The sequence below is a fragment of the Astatotilapia calliptera genome, chromosome 20 (assembly GCF_964374335.1).
Source record: "Astatotilapia calliptera chromosome 20, fAstCal68.1, whole genome shotgun sequence".
Taxonomy (NCBI): Eukaryota; Metazoa; Chordata; class Actinopteri; order Cichliformes; family Cichlidae; genus Astatotilapia; species Astatotilapia calliptera.
Window position 1 is genome coordinate 17,850,001 of NC_137441.1, and position 23,514 is coordinate 17,873,514.

At 40.7% G+C, this 23,514-nt stretch overlaps 1 protein-coding gene across 1 annotated transcript in view; it reads right to left on the reverse strand.

The window, feature by feature from the left end:
• Window positions 1–1,125: 1,125 nt before the first annotated feature.
• The window catches only part of plod1a (procollagen-lysine, 2-oxoglutarate 5-dioxygenase 1a), a 32,121-nt gene continuing 9,732 nt past the window's right edge, over window positions 1,126–23,514 (reverse strand). Inside the window, exons 7-19 of the mRNA XM_026154010.2 lie at window positions 18,939–19,036; window positions 17,683–17,784; window positions 17,414–17,545; window positions 15,269–15,390; window positions 14,992–15,096; window positions 14,711–14,836; window positions 12,984–13,119; window positions 12,777–12,890; window positions 10,948–11,013; window positions 10,575–10,679; window positions 5,366–5,512; window positions 2,644–2,769; window positions 1,126–2,307 (exon numbers count right to left, since the gene is read on the reverse strand). Of these exons, the coding sequence (XP_026009795.2) occupies window positions 2,152–2,307; window positions 2,644–2,769; window positions 5,366–5,512; window positions 10,575–10,679; window positions 10,948–11,013; window positions 12,777–12,890; window positions 12,984–13,119; window positions 14,711–14,836; window positions 14,992–15,096; window positions 15,269–15,390; window positions 17,414–17,545; window positions 17,683–17,784; window positions 18,939–19,036 (1,535 nt within the window). The 3' untranslated portion in view covers window positions 1,126–2,151. The remainder of the gene's footprint in view (window positions 2,308–2,643; window positions 2,770–5,365; window positions 5,513–10,574; window positions 10,680–10,947; window positions 11,014–12,776; window positions 12,891–12,983; window positions 13,120–14,710; window positions 14,837–14,991; window positions 15,097–15,268; window positions 15,391–17,413; window positions 17,546–17,682; window positions 17,785–18,938; window positions 19,037–23,514) is intronic.

A 23,514-nucleotide genomic window follows, 5' to 3' on the forward strand; every position in this document is an offset into this window, starting at 1 on the left:
TATAAATTTAAGCTCATGAACATCCGTTTCAAGAATAAAAGTGAGCTGTGATTCCAATTAGGGCTGCCACAAACGATTATTTTGATAGTCGACTAGTCACCGATTATTTTTGCGATTAGTCGACTAATCAGATCATCATCCATTGGACATACAGCATACAGCTTATTGCACCAGCAGCATCTGGTCTTATATAACTATCATTAGCTTACAGCTTGAAGTGTTTGTGCTAACTAAAAATAAAGACAAGATGGTAGTTTATTAATTTTTAATGAAATTTGCAGATTGTTTCGGTGAAGTTTAATAAACTCCTTGCTTTCTAAAATATAACAGGACACCGGAGTATATTATCCAGCGTCTCAAACTTCTGATGATCAGCTGTCTGCTTGAAGTTTATTTAGCTGTGCAAAAACTATAACTTTAATCTTAGCCAAACCGATTTACTCAGGAACAAATAAAATACTAAAGAAAGCCAAACAATAACATTTTAAGTTATCTAAGTGACTTATATATCATGTTTAACCTGAGTAGCGAAAGACAGTGGTGGGTTTGAAAATGATTTGCCGGGAGTCCGGTGTTCTCACGGCTCTAGTTAGCCTTGCCCCCGCCTAGCTAACGAGCTAGTGGGTAACAGACGTCTCCGAAAACGTCGGAGAGCTTTTGAAAATATGCGGTGTCTTGATAAACTGAGCAGATATTTGAGGTTTACACAGCTACATTCTCGCCTGAAAATATGTTAAACGTTTATTTTGTGACCCAGAAAGAATAATAAGAGTAAAGTTAAAACTAACTAGCTGCCGCCATTGTTGACAGCTGCGCTATGAATTCTGGGACACAGCTTCTTCTTCTTCGGGGTTTAACGGCAGCTGGCATCCTTGTACATGCAGTGCTGCCATCTTCTGTTTCAGTCCGTTATTACACCCTTAAATCCTACTACTCATTCCTGCGTCCTTTGTGATCTTACAAAGCTTCAAACGATGCGTCGACTATTAAATTAGTCGTCGACGATTTTAATAGTCGACATAATCGTGACTAGTCGACTAATCGTGGCAGCCCTAATTCCAATATGAAACTTCTCAGTGTGGCTTTTATCTAATACAGTACAAAACAGGCTTTGGAGTGTCTGAATAAAGCTGCTTTAGCTACAGTAAAGATATATTTGCTGACGTAAAATCAAGCAAAACTTATTTTTACAAATCAAAGGTAAGCTGCCTGCAATGAAGTTCAGCTGAAAACATGACTTGTGTTACTACACAAGCTGCCATCTGGATGGCCCAATAAAACTAATGGGTCCAAGCATTTACAGGCTTCCTATGCCTGACCCACGTTGGTTTTTGCAGCGTTACCTCTTTAAAAAAAACAGAACTGAGATCAAAGAAATGCAAAATAAACCAATTAAACATCCAGCTGTCCATCGATCCAGCACCATGAATGCTGAATGACACAGCTTCTCCAGCAACAGATGCTGCCATTCTGTGAGCTCTTGGTGATTTCAGCACTGCAAGTATTCTAAAGTCAAAATGAACATACGGTATTATAAAATGTATTTAAAAAAAAAAAAAAAAAAAAGTCATCTCCTGTGTGTTTGTGACGTCTTTATGTGCATGCTTATCCACAACCTCACTTCCTCCTTTCACATAAGAAGTGTGTGAGCTATGACATCACCTATTGGTTTCTTAAATATCCCTTTGAAGCTGTTCAAAAACCTGACAAGAAGTGGTGCACCTTACAGAAATGCTTAATTATGACAAAACCTATGAACAAATAGATAACTTAGGCCTTTCAAACCTCAGTGAGCCAGTCAACAATTATTCAAATTACACCTTTGATGGTTACTGGCCTGAATACAAATGAGCATATGATGGGTAACAGACTGCTGCTGAAAAATACTCATGGGCAAAAGATCACTTTAAATAAAAGTTCTCATCTTAAGTGGTGATAAAATTGTGTTTTTCATGTTTCACTACAGAAAAGTTTGTCTAATGCAGCTAATAGTTAATCACCGTGTGAGTGTGACAGAAGCCATATCAGAATAAAGGAAATGAGTTGATGAAAACAAAAACAATTCTGCTTTAAATCGGATAATGCAGAGAATGATGCTGGACCATGTGGTCAATGTGTCCCGCTTGGTCAAGTTCAGCCATCTTTGTGAGCTCAGGGATCCACAAAGGACACTGCGATGTAGCGGACACCGGCGGTGGTGGGCAGACCTTCGTGGTAGTGGGTGAGACGGCCCGGGTGCAGAAGGGCCCAGCCTTTACGAGGAGCCTGAATGGAGCAGTCATAGCGGAGGAACCTGCATCCACCACCCTGCAGCCAAGAAACAGTACATATCAACAGCTGATGGCTGTGGCAGTTTTATGATCATTAACAACCCTTCAACAATTTCCTGAGCTCTTCATTAACAGAAATGATACAAAAGCCTTTTTTTCTATGCCTCACTGCCACAAACTGAAGAGGACAATCAACATTCAGATTTGGGCTGCTGGTAAACCAGCTGTTTGTCTTTTAATGTTTGCATGAAGAATGGGTTTATTTCATTCTGTGATCAAAAGAATGAATTTGTAATGATTTGGTCTCTGTGCGAATAAAACCAAAATACATGTTAACTGAAACGTAGGTGGAAATGGAGCGCTTGACACTCACCTGGTAATCAAGGTCTACTTGGTTGAGTGCAATGTTTACAGTGAATGTGGAGGCATCATGGTGCGGCCTTAAGGAGGGTTGCTCATCTGGCTTATATCTAACTACAAAGGCTAATTCGAAGTGAGCCTGCAAACACACAGAGGGAAAAGAATCATGCAAATGTTTGCCTGTAGCCCCCTGTACACAGATACACTCCAGTTTATTGAATAAAAGCAGAATCCTGGTTCTTGGTCCAGCATTCACCTCCAGAGATGGAACAGAATGTGTAGCTGTCATGATGTGGCATGAGAGGGGTCAGGTTTCTGTCCCACTACACTAAATCAACTGGAGTGTAACACGCTGATGATAAGACATGCTGGTCAGTAATACACACACAGGATGGTAAATGGCCTGTATTTATATAGCGCTTTACTAGTCCCTAAGGACCCCAAAGCGCTTTACATATCCAGTCATCCACCCATTCATGCACACATTCACACACTGGTGATGGCAGCTACATTGTAGCCACAGCCACCCTGGGGCGCACTGACAGAGGCGAGGCTGCCGAACACTGGCGCCACCGGGCCCTCTGACCACCACCAGTAGGCAACGGGTGAAGTGTCTTGCCCAAGGACACAACGACTGAGACTGTCCAAGCCGGGGCTCGAACCGGCAACCTTCCAATTACAAGGCGAACTCCCAACTCTTGAGCCACAATCGCCCCAGCACAGATAGCAGCACAGAAACAATGAGAGGTCGACTGTTATCCTGTTTTACTCAACAAGTTCATAACATTTAACGGCTGATTTTGTCCTCCAGTTGTTCTACCAGTTAAATAACCAGATATCAAAATCATTGGTCATCACCTGATCATTACACAGTACTTTCAAACATCTCAGAAGAGATGCAGTTACATCTGTCGTGGCCCTTTTTTAAGACACTCCGGCTAGGCCGTACCATGATGTACCATGATGAAGCTCGCATAGCTTATAAATGTTGGGCCATGGCTGGAAGACCTAAACAAGGCCCAGAATTGGAACAGAAAAAATGTGCGAATGCCAGATATAAGTACGCTGTTCGCTTTATAACTAAAAATGAGCAAATGCTGAGAGCAGATTCTTTGGCCAGGAAAATGCTGTGTAATAATATGACAGATTTTTGGAAAGAGGTGAAAGCTCTTAATAACTGTAAACCATCTCTACCATCAACTGTTGAAGGTGTTTCTGGGGCAGATAACATTGCAGCATTATGGAGACAGCATTACAGTGCGTTGTTTAACTGTATAAAAAGTGAACCATATGAGGACAATTTTGACATGAGTAATGACACAATAAGTGTAAGGACATATGAAGTATATGAAGCCATTCATAGGTTATCTAATAATAAAGCTTCTGGTTTGGATCACATCACTGCAGAACATTTAAAACATGCTAGTTTAAGGCTAGCTCCTCTTCTAGCACTCTGTTTCACTGGGTTTATGATTCATGGCATATTACCAGACTCAATGCTGTGTATTTTACTGGTACCAGTTATGAAGGACAAAGCTGCAAAAGTGAGCTGTTTGGATAATTTAGGCCGATTGCACTAGCCAGTATTTTATCTGAGGTGTTAGAAAGAATCTTGTTTGACAGAGTTAGTGTGTTCATCTCTTCTCTGGATAATCAGTTTGGCGTCAAACCAAAGCACGGCACTGACATGTGCATATATGCACTCAAGGAAGTAGTCAGTTTGTATAGGGCTAAAAATTCATCTGTCTTCATGTGTTTCATTGATGCCTCTAAGGCTTTTGATCGAGTGAACCACAGAAAACTTTTTGATAAATTGAAGAGACGGGGAGTTCCTCAATACATCGTGAGGATTCTCTCTTACTGGTACGCTCATCAGAACATGCAGGTTAAATGGGGAAGCAGTATTTCTGCCCCCTTTGGTGTCAGCAATGGTGTTAGACAGGGTGGGATTTTGTCTCCAATTTTATTTAATCTATATGGTAAATGATTAAATAAAATTGAACTTAAAATCTTTGAAGTTCAAAACAAAATTTACTGATTTCTTTTAAGTAATTGTGCATTATGTATATTATGGTTTTATATTTTTACAAATGCTTTATTTATATATATATATATATATATATATATATATATATATATATATATATATATATATATATATATATATATATATATATATATATAAATAAATAAATAAAAGCCGGGTGGGAAGCTGGTCCTGCAGGCTGGGGAACTCTCACACGCCGGCTGACACGTGAGACACAGAAAGGTCGTAACAGAAATCCTGCCAGGCTACTGAGAAAGGTTCTCACCACAAAGGTAAACGGACACACACTGTCACCACACACTGAACTGCACACTCACGGTACCACACAAAGTACACACATGCACACCAAATGATCACAGGTTTCATGTCTGTCAGCTGTTTTATATGTAAGCTGTGGGATGTGGCCGGCCTAGCTGGAGTGTCTTAAAGAAGTATTCATGTGCCATTGCTTGAAATTTCTTCCTGTTTCTACAAACACTCAGGTATATGTGTGTACTAAAGATTTAAAAAAATGAATCAGTGCATGTGACACCAAAATGTCAAGAGCAGGTGACGTAAATGAGCTGAGAATGTGTTCACAGTGTGCTTCTTCAGTAAAGCTGAGAACATCCTTCACAGATCTCACATGGAAGGAGATTCTTGAATTTTCTCTGAAACATTTCACAAGTGTGTGTAGTGATGGTCTTACCTTGGTGTAGTATCCAGGGAACATTTTTTCTGTGATTGGTACCACATACTCCACTAAGAATTTCTGCCATTCTTTTTCAAAGTTGATTTGAATCATATGGATGTCGATGGTGGGGACATTCTCATAGCCACCAGTGATTCGGTTATCCTGGAAAAACAAGAAACTTCTATCAGGTATATAGTTAAAGTACAGGAGGTATTCAGGACCAGATTCCAGAAAGGTTGGGAGCCTGTACGGTGTGAATAAAAACAAATACAGTTATTTGTAAATCTCCATATTTTAAAACCACATTTTATTCACAACAGAATATAGAAAACATTAAATGTATGAACTGGGAAACTGACTTTTTTTTTTTTTTTTTATGATTAATATTTTATTGTACTTTTTAGAACACTACAGTCCACTGCGGAGACAGATTACATCGCATAAAAAAAACATCAGCATAGCAGCAGAACAGTAGAGAATACCAAACCAAAATGAGGGGGGGGCAAACAAAGCAAGAGATAAACAAAAGCATGGAAAGAAAAACAAAAACAACAACAAACAAAAAAGGAAAAAAGAAACAAAAGAAACAAAAACAGCCTGCCTTTGACTATGTGGGTCTTACTGCATGCCACACTCTGACATCCCTGAGAGTGCTTCTTCAGAATTCCAATGACTATCCCACTCTAGGGTCTAGTCTGTTCGTTTTATTCTGGACAGATATGGATCCCACTTCAGATGGAAACTCTCCACTTTATTCAGGAGCCTGTATGAGAGTTGTTCTAGTGTAGCGAGTCTCCCTAGTTGAATATGCCATACAGAGACAGGTGGGGTGGAGGGGGCCTTCCACTGGGAGATAATGAGTTTACGCCCCAGCATCAATGCAGTCTGTACCCACTCAGCAGCCTTAGGTGGAGCATAGTTAAGGAGTGATGGGTCTCCCAACACAAATAGTCTTGGTGAAAAAGGAATATCCCATCGTATGGTTGATTTGATAAAGTCATGTATCTCAGTCCAAAAAATTTGGGTTTTAGGACAGCTCCAAATCATATGGGTCAATGTGCCTACCCCAGTCTGACATCTCCAGCATTCAGGGGACTGAATGAGGTTCGCCCTATACAGTCTGTGTGGCGACCAGTAAATTCGGTGTAGTAATTTGAATTGGATTAGTCTCGTTCTAAGTTCCCTGGACACCTTTTTACTATTCTGCAACATTGCAGTCCATTCCTGATCTGTAAAAGCCACCCCAAGGTCAGATTCCCAAGCTAACCGGAGGGCAGGTAGTCCTTTACTCGTGCCCGTAACAAGCATTGAGTAATATTTAGAGACTTCACGACCCCCCCCAAAGACTTTTTTGATGTAGCTGAGATATTCAATATTTGGAGGTGGTGTGGAGGAGGAACCAAAGGTTTTGAGCAATAAGTGCCGGAGCTGCAAGTACCTCCAAAACTGACTTTGTGGCAACTGAAACTGTGCTTTAAGGTCGTTGAAGGACTTGAGAATCCTCCCCTGATACAGGTCTCCGAGAACAAGTATCCCTCTCTGGACCCACAGTCTCCAGAAAAACGGCGATTTATTAATGCAGAGTTTGGGATTGAGCCATATGGAAGCCTCAGTGTGAAGGTGGGAGTTAAAATTTAGTAGCAAGGCCACCTTCTTCCAGACCGTCTGCAGGAAAGAAAGAATGGGGTGGGTTTGTATATCTGGTGGGAGCTTGGTGGTTAAAATGTGCATCGGAGGGAGTGGTGAGCACAAAGTACTCTCCAGACTAAGCCATGGGGGGGCTCGTTCTGGAGGGAGAGCCCAGTGAACCATGTGTCTCAGACTGAAAGCATAATGGTAAAATAGTAGATTTGGGACCCCCAGGCCACCCGACTCCACTGGTTGCTGTAGCTTTTTAAGCTTTATTCTAGGGCGTCTGTTATTCCATATGAATTGGTTGCATAATCTGTCAAATTGATGGAAATATTTTGATGGGATTTTTAGCGGGAGTGTTTGTAGGAGGTAATTAAATTTTGGAGCACAATTCATTTTGATGATGTTAACTTTACCCCAAAGGGTGAGGAACAAAGGGGACCATCTAATTATGTCGGTTCTGAACTTGTCCAATAGAGGTTCAAAATTAGCCTGGACTATGTTGTGTAACAAACGGGGGAATGTAATGCCTAAGTATTTAAAACCAGTCTGAGGCCAGCTGAAATCCCCTGGCTGGAACAGGGTTTTGGGGCAGAAGGCTGTCAGAGGGAGCGCTTCAGACTTTGACCAATTTACTCTATATCCTGATATATTAGAGAACTGGTTAATAATTCTCAAGAGAGCAGGTAGAGATCGTTCTGGCTGTGATATTAGGACCAGGGCGTCATCAGCATAGAGCATCAATTTGTGGTTATTATTGTGGACCTGGATACCTGGAAAATCAGGGTCTCTACGTATTGTCGCTGCCAGAGGCTCTAAAGCTAAAGCAAAAAGCAGAGGACTCAGTGGGCAGCCCTGTCTTGTACCCCTGTGGAGGTCGAAGGACTGTGATATAATACGGTTCGTTAGTATTGATGCTCTCGGATTGTTGTAGAGAAGTTTGACCCACCTTATGAATTTTGGGCCAAAGCCAAATGCTTCCATTACACAAAATAGAAAACGCCACTCCACCCTGTCGAATGCTTTCTCTGCATCTAGGGAGAGGGCTATAGCTGGAGAAAAGTCCCCCGTAGGGGATTTATTCTGGGTTGCCCACATAATATCAATTAGGCGTCTAATATTATCGGCAGAGCAGCGAGTCCGAATAAAGCCAACTTGGTCGGGGTGTATTAAGTAAGTCATGACCTTATCTAATCTGGTTGCTAGTAACTTTGCTAAAATTTTGCAATCACAATTGATCAAGCTTATTGGCCTGTAACTCTTACAGTCAAGCGGGTCTTTGTTTTTCTTTAAGACAAGGGAAATAAGTGCCTCTGACAGTGTTGGTGGCAGGCTGCCCTTATCCAGGGCTTCCTCAAACATTTGCAGGAGTAAAGGGGAGAGCTCCTCTGCAAAGTTCCTGTAAAACTCTGCTGTAAACCCATCCAACCCAGGGGCCTTGTCAATTGGGAGATTTTTGATTACCCTTAAGATCTCTTCCTTTGAAATTGGGGCGTCCAGGGAGTCCACCTGTGTCCTAGAGAGAGTTGGGAGGTTGAGGGGGGAGAGAAAACTGTTAATTTCCTGAGAGTTTGCTTGTATTTCTGAGGAGTAGAGTTGCATATAGAAATCTCTGAAGGCTTCATTCACTTCAGAGGGTTTTGACACCATAGTGCCATCCTGTGCTCTAATTGCTGCTATGATAGTCTGAGCTTCTTTTTGTTTAATATATCTTGCAAGCAGTTTGCCAGGTTTATCTCCATCTTCGAAGAATTTCTGCCTAGCCCGAAATAGAGAAAACTCCATTTTCTGAGTCAAAATTGAGTTAAACTCATATTTAAGTCTAGTCAGGTGGGTCAGATTTGCCGAGCTCATGTCTGCCTTAAAAGCGGCTTCAGCTATGGCAATCTTCCTCTCCAGGTCTATCTGCTTGGACAGAGCAGTTCTTTTCCTATATGAGGCATGCTGGATGATGAACCCTCTAATAAAAGCTTTCAAAGCTTCCCATGCTACACCCGCACTGGGAGCTGTAGAGAGGTTGATTTCTATATAAGAATTGAGGGAAACTGACTTTTTAAAAAAGACACTTATGGCCTTTTTCGGATTTGATGACAGCAACAGGCTGAAAAAGTAAGTAGTACTAAAAAGAAACTGGAGCTGTTGGAACAATTTGAATGAACTTGGTTAATAAGTAACAGGTCAGTGACATCAAATAAAGACGAGCAGAGAGAGGTTTACCTGTCTGCAAAAAATTGCATCTATAAATTGTGAAACAACTTCAGAATAATGTCCTTCAACAAAACTGATCTCGTTATTATTGTACGATCTACTGTACAATATAAAGTGCGAGTACAATATAAGGCGACTGTTATTGTGATTTGGCGCTTTATACATAAAATTGAAGTGAAAATTGAAATTGTTATCAGTACAGAATATCATCAAAGGATTCAGAGAATCTGGATAAATCTGTGTGAAAATCAGTGCAAACACAGTTTGCTGTGCTGTCCACAGATGCAGGTTCAGGTCTCTCTCTGGGCCAAGCAGCTTTAAAATAGACTGCAGAAGAAAACATGGATGCTGCTCTGGTCTGAAGTGAAAAGAGACCGTTTGGCTTTTTATCTGCACTCGTTTCAAAAGCCTGCGTCTCTGATGGTACTGAGGTGCATCGGTGTCGATGGAAGCTGCAGCTTGCTTGCTGTTATTGCTTTACAATGACATATGCTCGGATCAAAACGAGACTATTCTAAACTGCATACTGCATCTGTTAGAATACCTCAGCTTGGTAGAGTTCACGTGCTGAACTTCAGGCCTAACTTTTCCTCAAATGAAAACATTTATGAAGCAATATGATGATGAAGACCCAGAGCTGTGGAGGAGCTAGAATCCTATATCAGACGAGAATGGAACAACACTCCTCTCCCAGGATGTTGTTCAGCATAAATGAAAACTACTCTCAGTTTTAATTGGAGATAAATGATCTCAATTTCAGCAGCAGGGCCACACCTCCAAACACGCCCCTTCCAGGTCTTACCCCCCAGGTCTACAAGCCGTCCCTCCCCTTTTTAATTCTTTCACTTCTCATTAGTACACGGGGATCTGCCAGGCCCGGGCGCCGCCACCAGGCCCCATCGAGGCCTTCACCAAACAGCAGCTCAATTCTTGATTAAGCCTTTATCTACTAAAAAACCTAAAATGAGGACGTGAGTTCAGCGAGTGAAATACACACTGTTGTTAAAGAAGAGGGAATCTTCACAGTGGCTGTCTTTACCTTTAGAGAGATGTTGCTGTCATCAAATTAAATATGAGCTAGTATGTTTCTTAAAATGGCACATTTTATAAGCGTTTGATATGTTTTCTTTGTTCTATTTGAATACAAATATGAGTTTCTGAAATTTGAAAATCACAACATTCACTTTTTATTTTTTTACACGACGTTTTCAGAGTTGGGTATGTAGCTGGAAGATGCAAATGACATGAACTTGTGACAAATAATGCAAACAAAGACTGAATATAAGGAACACTGGAGCTCAGTGATGTCGTCTTATTACATGACTGACATGTTATTATCAATAATCATGACTACATGATTAATGTTAATAACAAGATGCCTTACCGCATTGCCCCCTCCTGACCACTTTCCATAGTGCTCCATTTCTTCAATCATGTGGTTACAAGCAACAGTGGAGAAGACTGGGAACCAGTACACATCTGGGCAAGGCTGGAAGGCAGAAGATACAACAGCATTAAGCACCGAGTAACAGCTTGTAACAGAACTGCCTCTTAAAGGAAGGTCTACAAACTGAGGACGGTGTTAGTTCCTCTGGTTATGGCAGATGTAACTGAACTAACTTCTTATCTGTGCCACAATATTTATAAGAAACATGGAAGTTGATAGGAGTTCAATGTATTTGCTTTTGCCTCTTCTAAACACAACAGCTCATTCAGTAGGTTAATCTGACTCCAGCTCAGCTCGAGTTTAAACTTACATTTTCAATCAGCTTGTCCTTCATGATGCGGGTATAGTTCTCATGGATGTAGCGCTCCTCCCAGTCCTGAAATAAATATAACATACAGATTTGCTCATTGCAAATCACACCGTGTCCTCATCAAACCTTCGCGTAGACGCAGAAATTCTTCTAGACTGCCTTCTTTTACATATGAAGATCAGACGGTGGCTTAGCTTAGACAGTAACGTTAAAAAACGTTTAAACTGACTGTTTCAGTAATGTTGATGTTGACATGTATACTAAAACTTTGATACTTTATGCTGATGTCAGCACTCGTAACACGGAAATCCCCTATAACGACATCTACAATGTTCTCATGGATCATTTGTGCTGAAGTCGTATAATGTTGTAAAAAAAAAAAAGAAGATTGGTTCAGCACATCTGTGAATATATCTTATCTACCATCACATCACAAAAAATACAAACTGAATTTCACTGTGAACATTACAAAAGACTTTCTCAGACAGTTTTCTGTAGATAATTACTTTTAAATTTCATTTTTCTTTTCAGGATTTTTCTGAGAAATATTCCAAATATGTGTGTGGAGCTAAGATGATTGAAGACACTGTGTCTGAAGAAGCGCACAGAGGGAGGAAATAAGCATAGCTCTTATTTTACAGTATACATGGCAAAGCATTTTAATACTTAACAATTTAAGTGGATGTGTACTGTAGATGATACAGTCCTGATCAAAAGTTTAAGACCACTTGAAAACTCATATTTTGCATGGTTGGATCTTAACAAGGTTCCAAGTGGAGCTTCAACACGGAACAGGAAGAAATGGGAGTGAGACAAACCAGAGTGAGACAACACACCTGTCAGACTTAAGATCCCAAACATATTTTGTATTATACCTTCATGAACACATGATTTATGAATCCAGTTTGCACTTGTTTCCTGCACAATGTCTGTCTTACGTCTACTGTTTGTAGCTAACTTCATTTTTACTTTTACATTTTTGTATCTCATAGTATAAGAGGCCCTTACCAGGCATCTGTGGCACCTTTACTATTTTTGTTGTTTATTTATTATTTACTGTAACTGTAACACAGCAGTTTCCCTTTGGGATCAATGAAGTGTTCATCTGTCATCCATCTAATGATTAGGAAAACCGATGAGACCAGGATGTGGATTACCATGTGACTTTTTAAACCTGCCATATTGCAGTACATACATGATATGACCTGCATGTTGTCATGCTCTGATGACGGTCATAAAACTGAAACGTTAGCATGTTTGGTGGCATGGCAAAAATACACTGGTGAAATTGAGATATGGCAACTATTCCCCTGAAATTTTAAGCCAGTCCGACATATTTTAGATTAGGTTTATCAAAGGTTTCCTCGAGGAGGAACTGTGGACGTTCTCTCGCAGATATATATCATCATTTGGTGTCCTAGTAAAAAATAGCAAGCGGTGTTTCTTTAAACCCAACCTAAAAACCCACTGTCTATACATTCACACAAACTACATTAATTATTTAAACACTCTTCATATGTTACACTGTTTTATTCCTTTGCTTTGTTTTTCCATTTTGTCTCATTTTATATTTGTGATTCTGATTTTATATAAACACAGGGATCCTTTACTGAGCCTATATAACACATAGTGTCTGAGTGGTGAGATACTGTGTACTTATATGAATGTTTTGATTTTGTAGCTAACATTTATACATCACTATAAAATTAAAACAGCTTTTATATCGTACATACAGTAGCAGCTTAATTCCACCAACTTCATTTCTGCCACTGCAATAACCATTCTGCCTGCCACAAACACTACAGCAGCTAGTAATGTTTCCATCTCACCACTGGATTTTCAAAGATCTGCCACAGATCATTGTGTAGATGACCGGTCTGGTAATTTTCTGTAGACAGGATGCGGCCAAATGTGTGCATGTTGGTTACATACATGAAGATTCCCTGAGAGCAAAAACAACAGGTCAGTCACTACTGTGGACAGTTTTGAACTTTTCTTTAGGTTAAAAAAAACAGTTTCCTGTTTCTCTTACTGACCTTGTTGCGTATGTTGTGGCAGAAAGCCATGTCAGGGTCCGAGGAGCTGAACAGCTCGTAGTCTTTCAGCTCTCTACGGAGGAGGCTGCCTTTCACCAGGTACACATTGGACACATATGGCACATTCCAGACGCCCCTAAAAACAACAGATAATTGATGGACCAACAAATGATCCAATGAAGTCTTAGCTGCTACAAATTTCTGTTGGTCATTATTTAACAAGCCCACCCTACAGGCACTTTTTTCAGGCCTGCTGTGCTTTTTTTTGTGGCGAGTTGAACAAAATGTCATCACTGATGCAAGCTGACTGTTAGTTGGTGATGTATGTTGAACGTGACACGTGAAACGAGCAAAAAAAGAGAACGTAGCGTCTCAGGGGAATGAGGCAAAGAACACGATACACTAATGCACACATCACTGTAGAGCTGTCCACCATGTTGGACGTGATAACCTGTGGCGATCACGTCCAATCACGCCTACATTTCTTACATAAACATGATCACTGCCCACCTTGCTTACACTCAGCTGTCAATCATCAAGGACAGAAGGAGAATCTTTTTATACCTCTCCTTCATCGTATACATAGAATTTGTTATAAGTTATTTCAATTTTTAAACTCACCAGTATCTGTTTCAAATAATATTTGACCATTTAAAAATCTTACAGTTATATTTTTATTATGTCTTTCTAGTTTTTTCTTTCTAATCTTTCTCATCTGCCTTCTCCACCACTTCTCCCATCCTCATCCCCATCTCATCCTCTCCCTTCTCACCTGAAGCCTCACTCTTGAACTGAAGTAATGGTTCTAGCATAAGAAATCCTACAGGAACATACTCATTTATTCTTGATGTTGTTGCAGTTATTAATTATCAGCAGATCAGACATCCCTCCTATCTCCAGACAGGTGACGAGAGCCAAAGAAAGCTGAATTTACGGTCGAGCAGAGGGAGCACAATCGCTGTCAGATGCTGTCAGTCAAAGCATTTTATAGATACAACATCTCCATATTTCCACATTTCACCTTTTTTCTCAAAATTGCATTTAGACATCAATCTTGAAATTTCTGCTTTATTCTCAAAGACATTGATGTTTTGAGGTTTTTGTTGCTGTTCTCCGGTTCCTGCTGAACTGCGCTATCACAGAGCGTGAACTCCATGATGACACACTTTCATCCCAGAGCTTTATTATTCTGAAGGATCAAGTGAAGGTGGATCTAGCCAAGGTCCAGGTGGGTTGTACTTACAAACAGCCACAGCAGTTCCTGCCATTTGACAACTTCTACCATCGCTTTATCTTTATCAAGACAGGTCTGCCTCTCACCTCTCCTAAACTCTCGATCTATTTTAAATTCTCATCCAGCTCCTGTGCTCACACACACTTGTGAACATTGGGGCTAAGGTTGCTGAGAATCAAACTCATTCGATTTTTAAAAGATGAACATATAGCACCAGTTTGAAAATCCCAATTCCTTCTTGAGTTATTGTATTCACAGGATTTTCTGGAAACTTGACCTCTGACCTTGACCTTTAGGTCACCAGGATTCAAACTTGTCTGAGAGTTTTCCTAGATACACCTAGACACACTAGTTATTGCAGGCACAGATTTGGGTATCTGTACCACCCACAGGTGACGACAACACCCCCTCAGCCTTTTATGGTCAAAAATGAGGAATGCAAAAAAAATTCTAAATGCTGACAAAGGTTTTAGGGAGCAAATAAGCAACTTACACTCTCCGTCCTTGTACAATGTCCACATAGTCCTCAGACCTGGCGTAGTAGCCGTCTCCACTGAGGGCTCCCCAAAAGTTGCTCCACAGCCGACCAGCTCGAGTTATCATTGGTGCTACAATAGGACTGCAGGAGGCCATTCAAGAAGTGCTATGTGTTACATTTCTTCATCTAGACATATACTCAACTCACATAAATACACTAGAGCTAAAGAAGTTAAATGTGACTGTGACTACTGCCAGCACATCAGTGAATGACTCAGTATAAAAACATTTCCTTACAGGTTTTGTTCAATCAGAATTTTGAGTGTATCCTTGTTCTTTAAGACCACTTCAATGTCCAAACTGAAGAAATAGTCACAGTCCTGGTCCCTCCGGCACAGATCGCTGAAGAAGAAAACACACTGATAGATTAGCACATATATTATAATAGAATTTAAAGAGCAATCTGTTATTGACCTTAATACTGTATAATGAAGAGTACACATCATCTTCTACAACTCAGTTGATAAACATTTTAAAATGAAGATGTGTCACGTTCTGGTTGGACAGTACTCACAGGCCTAGGTTCCTAGAGGCAGCTCCATCCATCTCTTCTTCAGGTTCGATGACTGTGACATTCTCATACAGGCTTCCATAATCCTTTAGGAAAGATCGGACCTGACGCTGATGATGAGCTTCCTGGAGGGAAAAGGAAAACACAAAGAAATGCAGAGCAGGAAGACTGCTGTGAAGATAAATATGTTGCAAAATGTAGAATAAAAAGTGAGAATGTGTAGAAACCTGTACGTTTTTTACAAGCTTGTGTTTTAAATTTACGGTTACAGAAAAAATGCATAGATTGATGTTTTCACAAATATACTAGAACTGCAAACTTGTAATTCATATTTTTGTCATATTTATTTATTTGTTTACTTCTTATAATCACAAATCTGAATAAAAGTGCTTGACTGCATCCTCTCAAGTCACAAATCCACAATCTGCACTTTGACTGTGATGTGTGGTAAAACTCGAGCTTGTAGGCGGTGGTGAGGAGCATGGTGGTTGGGGGTGGAGGGAGCAGGTCAGCCAATCAGAAAGCAGAAGACCAAATGATCTTCATTAGCCAATGGTACAGCAGCATTTGACATTATACACACGACTGTTGCTGACCTACTGCATAAACACGCAGAGGCTTTAATCACCATCACTGGTTTAATCACACCACTCTGGACTCCAGTCTGCCCACTTTGCAGTAATATGTGGACTGCAAAACACGGGACAATAAACCTCCTCCCACTCAGTGGATCAGACCACACTCTTGTCCAGTTAGCACCTCAGTATGTTCCTGCTGCTTCCTGTTGCCACCAAGTCTGCAAGGAGGTGGAAGCAGGAAGCCAGCGAGGCTCTGCAGAACTGCTTGAGGTGTCTAAAGAGTGTGAAAATGCATCAACAGCGTATTCATTACATGTAAGAGTAAAAGACACTCGATTTCAAAGATGTGACAAAAGATTTCCTGCAAAAATGTCACAGGCTATAACACCACCTAAATGTTTGCCAAATCAAAAAAAAAGTTGAAAAGAATGTACAGAAATGTCTGAGGAGGGCATAAAGGTTAACCCATATGACAAAGGTGGGGAGGCGCCAAAGGATAACTGCTGCCTGGACATTGAGGACACTGTGTACAAATCACAAGTACTTGATTCCCTCCAACTCTCTGTGGCTAAACGCACTGCTGGGTTCCACACACAGCAGTCTAACAAACTATTCTCCTAGTTTCATGGACTTTGTCAAAGAGAAAATCATGAACCCATCTTCTGTTAAAATTGCCTAAATCAATCTGTTCATTACCTACTAAGTTACGTTAAATCCAGCAGGTTAATAATTTTTAGAAGGACTGAAAATGTCCTTATAAACCTTCATGTGAAGAGAAGTCCTCAAAAACGTCAAAGTAAGAAGGTCATGCAGCTGTGATAAGAGTAGATACTGTAACCATTCTGATTCCATTATCGATATCACTTATCGACTGTCACTGGCTCTGCTTTGAGAGTCACCACCGTCCCTAAGCAACACATCAACAGCATTACATTCATGCACATACTTGCACGCTATGCGGTCAAATGTTTGTGGGTGTTTGTTGAGGTTTTTCCTTTCTTCGTCACGTGTGTTATGAATAAATGTTCTTTTTTTTCGGTACCGGTACTAGTTTTATTTTGTTGTATTTATCCACGACACCTTAAAGGCCGGTCTATGAAAATATTGTCGGGCATAAACCGGTCCGTGGCGCAAAAAAGGTTGGGGACCGCTGCATTACAGTACATTACTTAATAACTCCAAGGAGAAGGTAATTTGTTACACTACGCGTTACATTACTTTTGGGTTTCTCTGTAAAATAACCTGAAAGGCTTTGTCTGATAATAAAACTACAGTCCCACAGAGCAAGTTTCTATTCACAGACTGCTGGAGTAGCTGTGAAGCACATAATGATCCTTCTTTACTTTATACTAGCACCTGGTGTGTGTGTGTGTGTGTGTGTGTGTGTGTGTGTGTGTGTGTGTGTGTGTGTGTACATATATATATAGAAGTAGCAGCTTTATGAAATAAACTCCACAGTATTTCATTTAGCCAGTGTATTTACATCTTAGTGAGGTATTCTGGTGTGATGCTAATTTGTGTCAGACTACATCAGACATATTTTTGCTGAGTGTCAGGAAAATGTAGTTACCTTGTTAAAAATGAAGAGTTTGATCTTGTTCTTGGGATGCTGGAGCTTCAGCAGCCGTTCGAAGAACACTGTAACAAATGGAGTGGGCTGCTGAATGAAGATGCCAATCACTACCAGAGGGTATTCATTTTCCTGTTAGAAACACACACATTAAACAAAAAATAAGTGTCATGTTCTACCAGGATGAGGCTTTATGCCATTTTTATCAGGCATCAAAGGTAGCTTTGGGAAATAATATGGATACAGTTTGTCAGGAAATGTAAACAGACCTGAAGAGCTGTGAGTGACCGTAGATCCTCATGACACACTGTGCACCCAGACTCAAATGTCCATGTGTTGGGGATGTAGTTTCCCAGGTAGTTGATCTGGAGCTGGAAAACAGTCGTGTGCTCTTGTAGTTCATTTTATATCAATCTCATATCTAATAGTCTAACACTGGTAATCTCTTAGTCGTACTAAAAGATGAAACAGATTTTCAGAATCTCAGACATATAGGTAGATTATCATTAGATTACTGGAACGACCCCTACATACATATTATGTATCAGAATCAGTGAAGCACAGGCTGAGGTGGGGATGGCAACAATCGTCCAACCCAACTTATTAATCAACCAACACACCAACAGTTTCAGTTCATTTGAAAGCCTGATACTTAACCCAGTCCACCCAAGAAGGCAAACTAAAAAAACGGTTTTATTTGTTGTTATTCATCGTCCACCCGGGCCTTATAGGCAGGTACTAAACATGTCAGACTCAACATGGCATTTAATCTGTTATTAGACTCAGTTGGCTTCTGTCAAAATGTAAAAGAACCCACCCACCACATTAATCACACTTTAGATCTTGTGTTAACATATGGCATAGAAACTGAACATTTAACAGTGTTTCCTGAAAACCCTCTCCTGTCTGATCATTTCCTGATAACATTTACAATAATTGATTACACAGCAGTGGGGAGTAGACTTTATCACAGTAGATGTCTTTCTGAAAGTGCTGTAACTAAGTTTAAGAATATAATCCACCCACTGTTATCATCTTCAATGCCCTGTACCAACATAGAGCAGAGCAGCTACCTGAACGCTACTCCAACAGAGGTTGATTATCTTGTTAATAATTTTACCTCCTCACTACGTACGACTCTGGATACTGGAGCTCCGGTGAAAACTAAGGTCTCAAATCAGAAGTACCTGACTCTGTGGTATAATTCTCAAACACGTAGCCTAAAGCAGATGACTCGTAAGCTGGAGAGGAAATGGCGTGTCACAAATTTAGAAGATCATCATTTAGCCCGGAGAAATAGTTTGTTGCTATATCACCATATTAGAGTACTTCGCTCTCACACTGCAGGCTTACTTGTTGTTCCTAGAGTATTTAAAAGTAGAATGGGAGGCAGAGCCTTCAGTTTTCAGCTGAGAAAACTGCTGAGAGAATACAAACTCAAACTTTTCGAGCAGGTTTTATTGTTTCCATTAAAAACTGTGCGATGTGACTACAGCTTAATAACATGGAACAGATAAGTTGGTACCTTTGTTGGTCCGTTTCCGTGGACGATGACAGGCAGAGTATCATACAACACATTTCTGAGTCGTACTTGACTATCTTCAAACTTCAGCACCACATCATCTGGAAACATAAACAGATGTAAAACAACTATCAGACTTGTTTTTAAGATTTGAAATATCAAAACTACACATTTACATTTTAAATGTTTCAAGAGAACACTGAAGATAAATAGATCAGATAGACAGAAGAACAAGTTAACTACTGTAAGACCTAGCTACCACAAAGCATACACAATACTGTTACTGCTGACAGTATGTCATGGTCCTAGGTCATGTGACCCAGTGTTTTGTGTTTCCTTGTATGTTGATATTCATTGTTTATGTTTTAGTCTCATTTAGTTATCTAAAGATCCTTCTACAGGGAGTGCAGAATTATTAGGCAAATGAGTATTTTGTCCACATCATCCTCTTCATGCATGTTGTCTTACTCCAAGCTGTATAGGCTCGAAAGCCTACTACCAATTAAGCATATTAGGTGATGTGCATCTCTGTAATGAGAAGGGGTGTGGTCTAATGACATCAACACCCTATATCAGGTGTGCATAATTATTAGGCAACGTCCTTTCCTTTGGCAAAATGGGTCAAAAGAAGGACTTGACAGGCTCAGAAAAGTCAAAAATAGTGAGATATCTTGCAGAGGGATGCAGCAGTCTCAAAATTGCAAAGCTTCTGAAGCGTGATCATCGAACAATCAAGCGTTTCATTCAAAATAGTCAACAGGGTCGCAAGAAGCATGTGGAAAAACCAAGGCGCAAAATAACTGCCCATGAACTGAGAAAAGTCAAGCGTGCAGCTGCCAAGATGCCACTTGCCACCAGTTTGGCCATATTTCAGAGCTGCAACATCACTGGAGTGCCCAAAAGCACAAGGTGTGCAATACTCAGAGACATGGCCAAGGTAAGAAAGGCTGAAAGACGACCACCACTGAACAAGACACACAAGCTGAAACGTCAAGACTGGGCCAAGAAATATCTCAAGACTGGTTTTTCTAAGGTTTTATGGACTGATGAAATGAGAGTGAGTCTTGATGGGCCAGATGGATGGGCCGTGGCTGGATTGGTAAAGGGCAGAGAGCTCCAGTCAGACGCCAGCAAGGTGGAGGTGGAGTACTGGTTTGGGCTGGTATCATCAAAGATGAGCTTGTGGGGCCTTTTCGGGTTGAGGATGGAGTCAAGCTCAACTCCCAGTCCTACTGCCAGTTTCTGGAAGACACCTTCTTCAAGCAGTGGTACAGGAAGAAGTCTGCATCCTTCAAGAAAAACATGATTTCCATGCAGGACAATGCTCCATCACACGCGTCCAAGTACTCCACAGCGTGGCTGGCAAGAAAGGGTATAAAAGAAGAAAAACTAATGACATGGCCACCTTGTTCACCTGATCTGAACCCCATTGAGAACCTGTGGTCCATCATCAAATGTGAGATTTACAAGGAGGGAAAACAGTACACCTCTCTGAACAGTGTCTGGGAGGCTGTGGTTGCTGCTGCACGCAATGTTGATGGTGAACAGATCAAAACACTGACAGAATCCATGGATGGCAGGCTTTTGAGTGTCCTTGCAAAGAAAGGTGGCTATATTGGTCGCTGATTTGTTTTTCTTTTGTTTTTGAATGTCAGAAATGTATATTTGTGAATGTGGAGATGTTATATTGGTTTCACTGGTAAAAATAAATAATTGAAATGGGTATATATTTGTTTTTTGTTAAGTTGCCTAATAATTATGCACAGTAATAGTCACCTGCACACACAGATATCCCCCTAAAATAGCTAAAACTAAAAACAAACTAAAAACTACTTCCAAAAACATTCAGCTTTGATATTAATGAGTTTTTTGGGTTCATTGAGAACATGGTTGTTGTTCAATAATAAAACTTGCCTAATAATTCTGCACTCCCTGTATTTTGACGAGGTCGCCATGTTAGTTCTTTGTTTATCACCCCCTGTCTCCCTCGCCCTTCATGTGTTGTCTCCCGTTTCCTCTTCTTGTTTACGTGTTTTTCCCCCTGTGACCCATTCCTTCTGTCACGTGTGCTTTCCCCCGGTCATCGTGTTTAGTTATATCCATGTCTCATCTCCAGTCCCTTTTTCATCCTCTGTAAGTTTTTATGGTGTTCGCGTTCCTCGTCAGTCCACCATGGTAAATCCGTGTCTTAGTCTGTCATGTCTTTCATGTCTGCATGTCCTATGTTGCCAAGCTTGTGTCATGTCTGCGTCTCATTATGCTCCCTGTTTTATTTTGAAGAGGTCTGGTGTCCCATGTTCATTGTGTTTAGTTTCACTTCCTACGGTGCGTCATTATGTTCATTCTAGTCAGCTGTTTCCACTTGCCCTGATCGCCTCCTGTGTGCATTTAGTCTGTGTGTTTTCTTTCATTCCTGTCAGGTCGTCTGCTGTTTGTCTTCAGAGCTGAAGTTACAGCAGCATGGAATTAATCAAATATATAGCTGGACTATGAAGCTGCAAACGCTTTGAGTTCTGTCATGATCCTGGGTCCTTTTGACCCAGCGTTTTGTGTTTTCTCTTCGCGATTTTGGTTCTGTGCTCTAATTGGTATTTACCCTGTTCCCCCCCGTGTGTTCCTGTTTTATTGTGAAGGTCTGCGTCTTATGTGAGTGTTTTCAGTTTGCCTCCCTGGTCTCGTCATGTTAATCTCTCCCAGCTGTGTCTCTCACCTGTGTGTAATCTCCCTGTGTTCTGAGTGTATTTAAGTTGTATTTTCTGTCTTAGTAATCGCTGGTTCGTCTGTGTTGTTTCCCCTCGGTCTCCCTGCCTCTCTTCATGTGTATTTCCCCGGATCTCCCTGCACCGTCATTCCTGGTTTGTGTTGTTAGTTTACCCAGTTTAGGTTTCGGTTTCATGTTCACACCCCGTTGCTGTTTGTACCCACTGCTGTAAATAAACACTCACCTGCACCAGAGCTGCCGCCTTTTGGGTCCTTACTACAAATCCACACGGCTTGCCCCGCAAACCGTGACAAGTTCATATCAGTATCCTTTGACAAATATAATATTAATAGCATTTTTATAACAAATTTGTAAAAATCTTAGTTTTGGAGAGATCTATATATTGTCCTATATATTAGTTGGGTGTAAACCAACCCCACTTACTCTAAACCTCTCTTTGGCTCATCAATATAAATAAGAATTTATAATATTTGGTGGAGAATATATACAGAGACAGCATTTATGGTACAGCTGACTATGAATGAGAGGAAATGATTAAAAGCCTCATAGATATTTAATTTTCTAGGTATGATATAAACACCTTAAAGATTTGAACGTGTTTTCAAGAACTCATCCACACAGTACCACACTGGAATTCCCCCCTTAGCTTCTAAACACGAAACTGGAAGAGTGGCTCCAGCAGATTCCAGTTACAACATCCAAGGTCTCTAGCCATGGGAGAGCACAGTGTTAGGAACAGCTAAGATACTGCTCAGTACCTGAGAGTACCTTAGCTTGAGGAACACACACATACCATCCTCCGAGGGTGACAGAGACATTGTTATATGATATACTTAGAACGGCAAACTTACTGAAACCAGCCAGGACAACACACTTGTCACACTGTTAGATCAGAGTCAGTTCACAGAGGAGCTTTATGACACAATAGTTTCCACTCTTCCTACATCTGATCAGATCTGCTGAGCCTGTACAGATACTATTAAAGAAAAATACAGACTTTCCAATGATCCCTCAATATCCTGTGTCTCATGAAAATAGAAAAGGTGTTATATCAGTAATTCAATTTAAATCTAGACTAGACCGAGATATAATCCCAGCAAACATGCCCGGTGAGCCCACAGTGGGCAGCTCTGGCTGTGTGGCAAAGAAAAAGGGCCCATAGCAGTTTTGCCCTTTAATAGTTTAGGAGTAGTTTTACTTCACGGGGCCCCTATCACAGTTGACTGTGGGCAACCAAAAGACTGGGATAAGTATGGGTTTGCCCCACAGTTCACCCACACTTACCCCCTGTTGTCTGGATGTCATGTTATTTATAATAAGCAAATGCCATACAGGGAAATATGATTACTGTGGACTATTTTTGTCTTTCAGGGCAAGTGGCTCCATAGTGTAGTGATTAAGGTATTTGAGTATCAAGCAGAAGATCCCTGGCTTGGGTGCATGAGGAAACATAAATCCCTAAAAGATTGTGTCAGGGAGGATACCTGGTGTAAAAATCTACCAAATCAACTGGCAACATTTTTACCCACACTCAATATCAGCTGGTAACTGTGGGGTCTATTCATTCACATGTCAAAGTGTGACACATATGTGTAGATATCTTCTGAAGCTAGCAGAAGTGTGGCCTTGTAGAAAAGTCGACTTTATCGCTGTTCCAGAAAGATGCAACAGAGATGGCATTTCACAGAGCATCAGTTCTGATGCTCTGTGAAATGCCAGAGAGAGGAAGTAATTTCACTGGCAGGTAATGACCAAACTGTGAATTGACCAGAAACCCCACTGTCCAATGTGTCCATATCATCTGCAATATAGAACTAGTTAGGATAAAAACTGGCTAAATACTGCCCAGAAATAGCC